This window comes from Mobula birostris, chromosome 4, assembly GCF_030028105.1.
Source record: "Mobula birostris isolate sMobBir1 chromosome 4, sMobBir1.hap1, whole genome shotgun sequence".
NCBI lineage: Eukaryota > Metazoa > Chordata > Chondrichthyes > Myliobatiformes > Myliobatidae > Mobula > Mobula birostris.
In genome coordinates this window covers 33623540-33636689 of record NC_092373.1, presented here as the reverse complement: position 1 = coordinate 33636689, position 13150 = coordinate 33623540, and the positions used below count along the sequence as shown (strand labels likewise).

The window sequence follows — 13150 nt, the reverse complement described above, 5'->3', positions numbered from 1 at the left end:
TGCTGTACTTGGTTGATCCCCATATGGTGCTTGTTGATCTGAAGACATTTCTAGCTTTGCTAAGTCTGCACTGGATGTCATCCTTGGTCACGCTATCCTGCCAAATGATGATGTCCAGGTAAGTGGTGCTAGGTAAGTCAACACCATATGCCTTGATGGGAGGAGGAGACTCGGCATTGAGGGTCATGGTCTGTCTTTCTCTGGCTGGCTCTGAGTCCAACCATGTATGGTTAAAGGATAATTAAACTTGAAAATGCTGGAGGAACTCTGTGGAAGGAATAATGAGCGGACATTTCATTCCAAGACCCTTCATCCGAAACATCAACTCTTGATTCATCTCCACAGATGCCCCCTGACCTGCTGAGTTCCCTCCAGTATTTTGTGTGTGCTGTTCTGGATTTCCAGCATCTGCAGAATTTCTTGTGTCATTAAGTGAATGAATGGATGATGGTTGCACCTGATAGAAGAGAATTTCTTTCCATCAGTCTTTACTAAATTCAATCCTAATTCCTGGCTGAGACAGGAGTATAACACAGCAAATAACATAGTGTCACATGCTGGGATGAAATATTGAATCAATACAAAGCAGTAGTTGCCACCAATCCATCTCAGTGCTGACCATGGTTGGGTAATAGATCAGCTTGAAGGTTATCGAACATCAAGCAAAAAGTATGGAATTAATCTTAATTACTATCAAAAGAGTGTCATTAAATTATTGAAGCAGAAAAATGGGTTGTGAGATAGTATTGAGAGGCAGTTCAATAACCTTCATTCTTGTACATAAAATTAGTTTTTATTTTTGTATTGTCTTAAAATTTGATTTATTCTCATGCAATCCATTCTGTCAAGTGCGTTCCTTTGGACCTCTCCATAAAGGAATTGATTACTACTATCATTAGTAACACCACAACCCGCCTCACATATTAAGTTATTTCACAGCCTGGTCCGTGTCCTAGAGCCATTGCGATCTGCATAAGCGGTTAAAGATCAACCCATTAAACTCCTCCCTGTAGAAAGAATAAATCCTGCCAAGATTTTGGAAAGAAGCCTAAAGTGAGTACAAGTGTGTGCACCACTAGAACTTGCCTGCCCTTTATTGCCTGACAACCTGGCTGTTGGTCCCTTCCCCTGTGGTGTTCAACGTGTTGCTCATGTAAGGAGGAGGGATCTCATTCTATTCAAGATCAGACTCTACTTAAGTGGCCTACTTCCCTGCCTGGTTGTTCCTTACACCCCCCAACCCTCAATGGAAGCTCAATAATGCCAGTTCACTGGTTCCCATTTTTGTGTATATATAGTGCCTATAATTTCTCAGTAATTTATAGTCAAAATATTTTTGTGGCTTCTGCCCTTTCTGTCATGAAATGTTGTTACTAACAGTCTTCAGGGGACATGCATGATAGATATTTGTAACTGCAGAAATCCCAAAAGGCTTTGAAACTCCTTAACAAGTTGAACCCCAAACAAATTGAAGTCCTGTGCAGTTTTAGAATAACATGTTTGCAATATAACCTCAGAGGGCTAGGAAAAGTGAGATGACTTCACAGACAAATCGAGTTTCACATTTCACATGACAATATTCTCTGCCGACAGGTTTTTCAGAGCTGATGTTCAGTACATCGATGTTAGTTAATCCTGATGTATCAGTTAAATTGAATCAGAATCAGGTTTATCATCACCGGCATGTGTCGTGAAATTTGTTAACTTAGCAGCAGCAGTTCAATGCAATACATAATATAGAAGAAAGTAAATAAATTATGGTATATGTATATAGAATAGATTTTAAAAATTGTACAAAAACAAATAATATATATTTTTAACAATGAGGTAGTGTTCATGGATTCAATATCCATTTAGGAATTGGATGGCAGAGGGGAAGAAGCTGTTCCTGAATCGCTGAGTGTGTGCCTTCAGGCGTCTGTACCTCCTACCTGATGGTAACAGTGAGAAAAGGCCATGTCCTGGATGCTGGGAGTCCTTAATAATGGACTTTGCCTTTCTGAGACACTGCTCCTTGAAGATGATCTTGGTACTTTGTAGGCTAGTACCCAAGATGGAGCCGACTAAATTTATGACCCTCTGCATCTTCTTTCGGTCCTGTGCAGTAGACACCCCCCCCCCATTCCAGACAGTGTGCAGCTTGTCAGAGTGCCCTCCACTGTACATTATAGAAGTTTTGGAGTGTTTTTGTTGACATACCAAATCTCTTCAAACTCCTAATGAAGTATTGTGATCAGGATCAGGTTTATGTTGTGAAATATGTTGTTTTGTGTCTGCACTACAGTGCAAGAGATAAAATATTACAACTAAGCTATGATAAGAAATAAAATAAATAGTGCAAAAGAGCAATAGTGGGGTAGTATTATGGGTTCATGAATCATTCAGAAATCTCGTGCTGGAAGGGAAAAAGCTGTTGTTTTGAAGATTGAAATCATTTTGTTCTATTCATCATCAGCATTTTTGTTCTTCTTGGATTTCTTACCTTCTCCTTTTAGTCCCTTCTTCCTTTCCTGCCTTGATTTCTCCTTTATCCTCTCTTCTTCCTCCAGTACTCCTGCTGTATTCATTTGACAGGATACGAGGCTGGATTGTGCTAGACACTTGGCATTCACCAACTTGCATATTCGGTAGCTACATAAACGCACTGCCCAGCAAGTCCATTTGAACTGGAAGCCTGATCTCCAAAGACATCCAAGTTCACGGTAATGCTCTTCACACACTGGAATGAACGTCAGAGGCATACATACATGGGACATACTTTCCATGAAAATTATCTTTTTGCAGCAGCATTGTATGTAACAAGACATAGTTAGCATAAACTTAAATTAACATAAATTATACAAAACTTATGCAAAATAAGCAACACTAGTACATGTTTGAGAGAGAGTGTCCTAAATGATCATACACAGTATTGTACAATAGTTGAAATATTGGTAGGTCTAAATAGTTTAAAAACTTTAAAAATCATAAATAATCACATTCTGAAACATAATTAGATTATAAAAATTGTTTAAACATATTAATATTAAAGTAAAACAAACCAGTCACCTTCACTGACTTTTTTCCAATCAGATTGGTGGACCCATTCAAATGAATCAGAATCAGGTTTAATATCACTGCATATGTCGTGAAATTTGTTAGCTTCATGGCAGCAGTACAATGAAATACATGATAAATAAATATAGAGAAAAAATAGAATTACAGTCTATTAAATAGTTAAGTTTAAGTAAGTAGCATAAAAAGTACAAATAAAAAAGACATGAGGTGGTGTTCACGGGTTCAATGTCCATTTAGGAATCAGATGGCAGAGGGGAAGAAGCTCTTTCTGAATCGCTGAGTGTGTGCCTTCAGGCTTCTGTACCTCATTCCTGATGGTAACAATGAGAAGAGGGTATGTCCTGTGTGGTGGGTGTCCTTAAGGATGGATGATGAATGAGGTTGGGCTAGATGCATCAAAAGCCGAGGATAGATATGAACTACATCCTTTCTATTTGTTAATAGGGCGGAGTGTGAGGTCAGATGTAGTTGGACCAGATTTCCGGTTCCTGCCTGACTACCACTCCGCAGTGTGTAAGTACAGAAGTTCCTGCCTGACTACCCCTCCACAGGGTGTAAGTACAGAAGTTCCTGCCTGACTACCACTCCGCAGTGTGTAAGTACAGAAGTCAGGCAAGTGCAAAACCATGAAGAGGACCTCACCAGCAGTTGTCTTCCAAACTGCCAGTAAATACTAGGTGTCTTCAACCATTTAAATAATTGTTTTTTCTTAGCAGTTATTATTGAAATTAACATGGCAAAGGTGCTTTGCAGGAAAGGAACAAAGATTATGTGAAAGATATTTTGGTTTGAAAAGGAGAAGATTGATAAATCAAAATAAGGTCCATTGGAAAGGTGTGAGCCCTAAATATCAACAGACCATTTCCTTCCATAGGTGCTGCCTGGTCCAGTGAATTCCTTGAACATCATGTGTGTTACTTTAGATAAGATCCCAGATAGATGGCTTGTATTCACATTTATTAAAAGAAGTAAGAGAAGAGATAAAATAGGCACTGCTACAGATATGTAAAGGTTCAGTAATACTATCGGAAGACAGGCTAATATGATTTATGTTTGAGAAAATGAGTTAGAACAAGTCCAGGGAACCATAGACCGTTAATGTCAGAAGTGGGAAAGATAATGAAATCCATACTTAATGAGATGTGATTTGAAGGATCTATATTTAAACATAAGTGTTTTGATCATATCATCTCTAATCTTCATACTTCAATTATCAAATTGCTTTTACAATCCTTCACTTGCAGTACAGTGGGTTCTGGTTCATTGGGACCAGTACAATTTGGCCCAATTAGTGGCTGCCCCAAGTTCCACGGAAATAATTAAAAAGGTATAAAATAAACAAACTACCGTTTAACTGAAAAACAAATTATGTATTTAAATAAAATACGGAACAAATTGGAATGCTGTTAATACTACTACAGTACTATTAAACCATGTATTAGTTCCAAATAGTTACTGATGGATGAATTCATCATGTACTCTGCCATGTTCTTTTGATTAACTTTAAATGAATCAAATCAATGCAGATAATGGAATGCCTTCATACAATACATTTGACGATTGCATCCTCCAAATATTAATTCTTCATTGTTCCTAATTTGTTGATTTAGTGAAATTGTTTCATTTTCACTACATGACCATTTTTTGCATCTCCATGTCTGAAAACATCCCTTGAAGCTGCAGTGAGCACAACTATTCTGAATGGTCTTACTGCCTATTTCTTGCCAACTATCAGTGACAAAATCTCTGCTTTTTGAACACAAACAACCGCAACTGATGCTATTTAAAAACCATTCTGTCTGAGCACAACGTAGTGTCTTAACAGCCACACAAGTACACGCAACTGATGCTAGTTAGAAACTGTTTGGCAACAGTCTCCTGTCCCAATTAAGAGGCATACTGTCCCAAATAAATAAATGGAATCCTAGCTATTTTCTCAATTAGTTTTGTCCTTTAAGAGTTTCCCGAAATAAGTGACTGCCCCAATTAACCAATGGACCAATTAACTGGAATCCACTGTACTTTTAGTTTATCATTTAAGTACATATTGCTGTAATTCCAACCTCATCACTCACCTGCAACTTGAAATAGCATCGGACCAATCATGACAGAGCATTCTATTTGGATACACACACTAAACACTTCATCCTCCACCATCCCCTCTCCCACCCCGACCCTCATCTTTCCTCCTTTCCATGGCAATCTTTTACACAGCTAGTCTGTGACTGCCATGGGGATGAGTTCTTTAACATTTGTTGACCTTTTCTGCACAAAGCTTGGTAAATATGTGACCACTGCAATAACTCTCTGCAGTCCCCATGAGGAAATGTACTGTAAACATCCTTTCTGGTGTATATCACCTTAGAGATATTTCAAATGTCTATTTGACAAATTTCACAGCTTTTTACAGGAAATTTCAAGGTTGTTGATAATTATTTAATAACAGTTTAACACACCAAAAGATAAGGGAAATCTAATTTCTAGGCAATTATGCTCCTTCATGTCAATCTCCCTAAGTTACTTACAGATGCATTCTCTCCATTCCCTTTGACGTCTTTATCACTTTACTAATAAGGTCATATTTGAATGATTAAATGTTTTAAAAGTTACTTTGAAATTTGTTCCAATATCTTTCTCGTAACAATTTTTTGGAAGATGAGATTTGTTCATGAATTGGAACTGCTGTAATGTTTGTTCAACTGAAGTCATGTCTATTATAGTGATGTTTGAACTATCAAGCCTATTCGTTGTCGTGGCTATCCTTCGGGGTCGAGGATGATGGTCTTCGTTCCGTTGATCTATTTATGGGCTCTCAAGTGGCTTATGGAGTCCAATCTTGGCTTTGAAAGTTCATCAAGCCTATTAAACAGAGGTGGATATAAATTACATAGTCTTCAGGAGCAAAGTGTACCTATTGCCAAGTAAAACTATTCCCATGGTGATGAGAAAATTACTGTGTACATGCTGCATATTGCTGGCTCTGTATTGTTAAGGATTGCCAGATAAATTAACATTTGCGCGTAACCTTTCGAATGTTGAAAGGCCTAGACAGAATAGAAGTGGAAAGGATATTTCTCATGGTGGAGGTAAAAGTCTATGATAAAAGGGTCTCAGGATAGACAGGTGTCCATTTAAAACAGAGATGCAAAGAAAATTCTTTAGCCGGAGAATGGTGAATTTGTGAAATTTGTCACCGTAGGCAGCTATGGAGGCCAGGTCTTTGGGTGTATTTAAGGCAGAGCTTGATAAGTTCTCGATTGGACACGGCATTAAAGGTTACAGGAAGAAGGGTGGGGAGTGGAGCTGAGGAGGGGAGAAAAGGATCAGGCATGATTGAATAGCGGAGCAGAGTCGATGGGCCAAAAGGCCGAATTCTGCTCCTATATCTTATGGTCTTTATATCTAAAGTTTTATTTAATTGTATCACTTTCCTATTTGAAACACATTTTCATATCTGAACAAATTCCAAATCAGTCATGTATATTTAACACCCTTCTAAGAACTGGCTTATTCAAAGGAAAAAGTCTGAGATAGAGATTTACTTGGCTTTAAATTTATAAAAGAACCCAAGTGGCATGCTGTCTGCCAGAGAGTGAAAAGATTGTGGGGTTAAACTATGATCGAATTCATGATGCTTATTTGTTGATAGTAAAGTTAGCTGAAGCATTACACAATTTGAGCTCAGCTAAGCCAAGTGTATCAGAGCGGTTGTGGAGCAGTTCCACTACCCAGCATCTTTGCTGAATGGGGATTTTAATAAAAAGCAAAATAACATAAAGATGCAAAACCACTAAGTTGATATAACCATATAACAATTACAGCATGGAAGCAGGCCATCTCACCCTTCTAGTCCGTGCCGAACTCTTACTCTCACCTAGTCCCACCAACCTGCACTCAGCCCATAACCCTCCATTCCTTTCCTGTCCATATAGCTGTCCAGTTTAACTTTAAATGACAACGTCGAACCTGCCTCATCCACTCCTGCTGGAAGCTCGTTCCACTCTCTGAGTAAAGAAGTTCTCCCTCATGTTACCCCTAAGCTTTTGCCCTTTAACTCTCAACTCATGTCCTCCTGTTTGAATCTCCCCCATTCTCAATGAAAAAAGCCTATCCACGTCAACTCTATCTATCCCTCTCATAATCTTAAATACCTCTATCAAGTCCCCCCTCAACCTTCTACACTCCAAAGAATAAAGACCCAACTTGTTCAACCTTTCTCTAACTTAGGTGATGAAACCCAGGTAACATTCTAGTAAACCTTCTCTGTACTCTCTCTATTTTGTTGACATCTTTCCTATAATTTGGTGACCAAAACTGTACACAATACTCCGAATTTGGCCTTACCAATGCCTTGTACAATTTCAACATTACATCCCAACTCCTATACTCAATGCTCTGATTTATAAAGGCCAGCATACCAAAAGCTTTCTTCACCACCCTATCCACATGAGGTTCTACCTTCAGGGAACTATGCACCATTATTCCTAGTTCCCTATGTTCTACTGCATTCTTCAATGCCCTACCATTTACCATGTATGTCCTATTTTGGTTAGTCCTACCAAAGTGTAGCACCTCACATTTATCAGCATTAAACTCCCATCTGCCATCTTTCAGACCAGTCTTCTAACTGGCCTAAATTTCTCTGCAAGCTTTGAAAACCTACTTCATTAGCCACAACTCCACCTATCTTAGTATCATCTGCACACTTACTCATCCAATTTACCACCCCATCATCCGGATCATTAATGTATATAACAAATAACATTGGACCCAGTACAGATCCCTGAGGCACACCACTAGTCACCGGCCTCCAATCTGACAAACAGTTTTCCACCACCGCTCCCTGGCGTCTCCCATCCAGCCACTGCTGAATCCATGCCAAACGATTGAACCTTCCTAACCAACTTTCCGTGTGGGACCTTGTCAAAGGCCTTACTGAAGTCCATATAGACAACATCCACCGCTTTACCCTCGTCAACGTTCCTAGTAACCTTTTCAAAAAATTCAATAAGATTTGTTAAACAGGACCTTCCACGCACAAATCCATGTTAACTGTTCCTAATCAGACCCCGTCTATCCAGATAATTATATATACCATCCCTAAGAATACTTTCCATCAATTTACCCACTACTGACGTCAAACTCACAGGCCGATAATTGCTAGGTTTAATCTTAGAACCCTTTTTAAACAATGGAACAACATGAGCAATATGCCAATCCTCCAGCACCATCTTCATTTCTAATGACATTTCAAATATTTCTGTCAGAGCCCCTGCTATTTCCACACTAACTTCCCTCAATGTCCTAGGGAATATCCTGTCAGGACCCAGAGATTTATCCACTTTTATATTCCTTAGAAGCTCCAGTACTACTACTTCTTTAATCATCATAGTTTCCATAACTTCCGTACCCATTTCTCTTACCTCACACAATTCAATATCCTTCTCCTTAGTGAATACCGAAGAAAAGAAATTGTTAAGAATCTCCCCCATCTCTTTTGGCTGCACATATAGCCGTCCACTCTGATTCTCTAAGGGACCAATTTTATCCCTCACTATCCTTTTGCTACTTATATAACGGTAGAAACCCTTGGGATTTATTTTCACCCTACTTGCCAAAGCAACCTCATATCTTCTTTTAGCTTTTCTAATTTCTTTCTTAAGATTCTTTATATTCCTCGAGCACCTCATTAACTCCATGCTGTCTATATTTATTGTAGATCTCTCTTTTTTTCCGAACCAAGTTTCCAACATCCCTTGAAAACCATGGCTCTTTCAAACTTTTAACCTTTCCTTTCAACCTAACAGGAACATAAAGATTCTGTACTCTCAAAATTTCACCTTTAAATGACCTCCATTTCTTTATTACATCATTCCCATAAAACAAATTGTCCCAATCCATTCAATGGAGGTTATCAATTCAATGGAAATCGTTCTTAATGCTGAACCAGGTGTTGTAAATAAAGATGTAAAACCTGTGTGCTAGAAGTGAATACCTTCACTATTAACAGCCAAGAAATAGGTTGGAAATAACTTACCAACCAAGAATATATGAATAACATGAAGAAGATAGGAGATGAAACCATATTTTATATGTGGAATGAGCGGAATTTTGAAAAACATCATGGGCTTGATAGAATTACAGAAAACAATGTACCTCATAATCCATCTTCAATTCCTAAAGGAGAATTTTGCCAAAGTAGTTCCACATGAGAAGCATTACATCAGCTTTTTGTGTCTTTGGAGTATCATTCTTCAAATTCAGGACATTCTTACAGTTACTAAGGTTGATTCACCTTTTGGTGGCTTCAGCTGAGCTGTAGTTATTTCTGCCCTCTGGCATCATGTTCATGGATACTCCAGAAGATTGCTAAACTAAAAACTCTAACAAGTCATTTAATAACCATATTTTAATCTCTGCTTTCCAAATGTTGTTTCCAGTTTTTTTTTCCTTTATAATATAAGGCTGAAATTCATATTTTGAAACATTAAGGGTCCTTTTCCCAAATGGGAGGAGCAAGTCATCGAAGTTTAAGAAACAGGAGAAAATAAACTGATTCATTTATCTTTTCTCATGCTTGCAAACATGTTTGTAGGATCTGGGAAACGTATTAGATCCAAGACGTTAGTATATTGTACACATGTTTTTTGGCATGACTCATGAACATTTCAATAACAAATACTTTTTAACGAAAGGTGTTACATTATATAATGCACACAATTTATTACACCAAGGCGCAGTAGTCACAGTTGACGTGATCTGTTCCTTTGAGGTAAAATAATTTTACTGATGCTTATGTATGACATCTGGAGGCCAATTGAGGGTTAATTATTGTTGTCGAACAAAGTCTGAGCCTTGACAGTTACCCGAAAATTTCCAGGGCCAAATCAGAAGAAGCCATCATGAAACAACTGATTTTCTTTTCCTTTGTTTCAATGTCTTGACACTGCTTAACTTTCCAAATGTGTCGGTCCTGTGTTGGTGCTTGCAAGTCTGGAGTGATCAGGACAATGGGTTTATTTTTTTTTACACCTCTCTGGTGCCACCATCCTCAATTTGATAAAAACCTACATGAAACAAAAGTAAATATGTATTAACAGTTCTGTTAAATGATTGAACTGACTTCATGTCTGTGTTGTTCTGTATAAAGTTATCACTGATACATCTAAAAACAATGTTATTGTATTCTCTTCATTGAATAAAATATAAAATATTAAACATTAAATAATTTATGCACAAGATTTGTATCAAATATATAAATAATGGAAAACTTTTGGTAAACTTGTGGTAGTTCCAAACAATGCAATATCATTGATATTGTAAATTAGTCAATACGAGTTAATGTAAGGTGTACATTTAGAATTTTATGTCATCAGAAGAATAGTGTTGTTAGACTTTCTTACCGTCTTGCTTAGTTCAGAGGCATAAAGGAGAATGTTTAAAATTTTTAAATTTTTAAATAGCAATCTCATTAAATTTCATTTTCTTCTGATAGACAGCTTAATTTAGAGCCCTCAGATGATCTGGTTCATATAAAGTCTAGATATGTGACACATGGTCTGCTTTGATAATGCAAAACAGATGTTCATTTTATACAACTTTGAATAATTAGTCCAAATTGTTATTTGCACCACACAAGTTTTGTCATTCAATTCCTCAAAACATACTTTAAATATTACATTTCAAATCTCAAACCACTTGCTTTAACCCACTTTGAAACTGCAGAAAGTGAGGTTGATAGAAATATTTAAACACTGGAGAATAGAAAAGGTGAGCTTGCTGATGGTTTCAGCAAAAGTGATAAGACACTCTCTCGCTTATGGGTCCTTGCAGATATTAGATTCTTGATTTGTTTGTCAGTATCTTTCATTTGATTTGCATGACTTGCATGAAGAATTTTATATAGACTAGTTATTTTATTTGTGATCGGAATTATTTTTTACCTTTGAATTAATAAAGGTGTTGTGTAACTTCAGCATCGATTGCTTGGGTCAAGTAATTGCATGTGTACTGTATTTTCATAAGTGTATTTGTGTCCAGCTTGGTGATGATTAAAAAGGCTACAGTACTGGAATATTCTGTATCGTATGATAATGTGCAATAAAAATAATGATTTGAATTGGGTAAGAAACAAAAGAAGAAGATGCTGTATGGTTTGGGAGCGGGTCTGTCTTGTTGTGGTAAAACTAGTGAGCTAAGGAATACTTTTCCCCCTTTATTACAGTGTCTGCAACCTTGCAAGGAGTTGTGGGATACGAAGAAAACCCAATGCCGTCAACAGTGTGAGGTAGGAAAAATTTTAGTGGAGAATATTGAAAGAATTCTGTTTGCTCTGAAGAAGGAATGGACCATTCCCATGACAACTACGCCTGTGTTCATTTGAGTTCATTATAAGTAGAAAATAAAAACAAAACATTTTTAATGCAATTTTATTTTATTTTATATTCTTTGGCCTCCTGTGGCTCTGGAAACAGAAAATCAAGACCACACTCAGTTCACAAATGAGCTATACCCATTAGAAAAGCAGTGGTAGGTAGGTTCACCTTGTCAACAAGAAGAACTGGGAAGGAACATTACATATTGCCCTGACAAAGATGGCTAGATATGCTAACTACAACTGATTAGGGTCAATATTGGACTAAAATGAGAGTCAAAAGGATAACAACAGGATAGTTGATGTGTATAATAGAAAAGGGAGAATTGAGGGGATGAAAGATGAAGGAGTGGAGAATAGGAATAAATGAAAATGGACGAAGCAGCATAGAGAATGATGGAGTAGAGTGGGGAAAGAAAGATGGCCATCAAAGCATACACATGGAAAGACAATAAAGGAGCCAGCCCAGTGAAAGGTAGTTTCTGATGAACAAGGATGAGAGCATGAATATGGTGGTGCTGTTGCCAATTAACTGAACTCTGAAAACTTGTACTTGTTCCTCCATCACCAGTTACTTAGTTGTGCACAAGGAGAACACCTAGCCCCTGTCACCAAACTGTTCTGAAGTTTGAACAAAGAAATGCCATTTTTATACAGGAATTGACTAGTTATATACAGATAAAGGGCCTGTTCCCCGCTGTATATCAATAAATAAATATCTGTGAGGTTATTGATCCAACCAAAACTTTGTGCATATCTGAATCCCATCATTTGCATATTTAAATACCAATCATAATACATATTTCAAGTGTTAATAGCTAATTAAATCTGTGTTATAGGCCAATAATACTTGAAAATTGATAAGGTAACTGTTGGTTAGTAAGTGCTGCCCTAGAATCTTTCATTTGCATCTTTACTTTGTCTTGGTATGCTTAGTGACTTAGGTTTCCAGGCTTAAACACAAAGACTATACAAAGAAGATGTCAACTTTATGTTTTTCCATAGATGCTGTCTGGCCTGCTGAGTTCCTCCAGCATCTTATGTGTGTTGCTAGGCTTTCAAGGGCCATGGTCACCCTGGATGACTTCATTACGTCTGTGTATGGTCACTGTCAGCTTTTCATCTTGACTCTTGCCTTACTGAATTTCCATGCTCAGAAAAGGCTATTCAAAGGGGAGTCCAGCTCTCAAAGATTTTGTTCAGCTTAAGATTCTACAGTGTCTGCACTCTATTCTGTCAGTACACCATTTTATCCCCTGCCTTACTGCAACTACAGGAGAAGGAGGAGGTGTGAGAGTTAGGTGACCAGTTTGATATTGGACCAGGTCATGCTGATCTCTAAACAATGATTCCATAGAGAACAAAGGATTAGCGTGCAGAAATCTGGAATATCAGTACACTCTGGTTAGAATAAAGCTGAGGGCCACATACAAAGTGTACCTGTCCTATATATTTTATTCATCTGATATGGCACATTACCATAGCGGTTAGCGCGTTGCTTTACAGTGCCAACCATAAGATCAGGGTTCGATTCTCACCACAGTCTATCAGGAGTCTGTATGTTCTCCCCATGACCAAGTGAGTTTCCTCCTCATGTTCCAGCTTCCTCCCGCATTCCAAGGATGTACGGTTGGGGCTGGTGAATTATGAGCACGCTACGTTAGTGCTGGAAGCATAGCATCTCTTGCAGGCCACCCAGCACAATCTTTGCTGATTTGA

At 37.8% G+C, this 13150-nt stretch overlaps 1 protein-coding gene across 1 annotated transcript in view; it reads left to right on the top strand.

Annotated features, from left to right (window-relative positions):
- The window catches only part of LOC140197008 (anosmin-1-like), a 155842-nt gene that overhangs the window by 58752 nt on the left and 83940 nt on the right, over window positions 1-13150 (top strand). The window contains exon 3 of the mRNA XM_072256940.1: window positions 11282-11344. Coding sequence (XP_072113041.1) covers window positions 11282-11344 — 63 coding nt within the window. The remainder of the gene's footprint in view (window positions 1-11281; window positions 11345-13150) is intronic.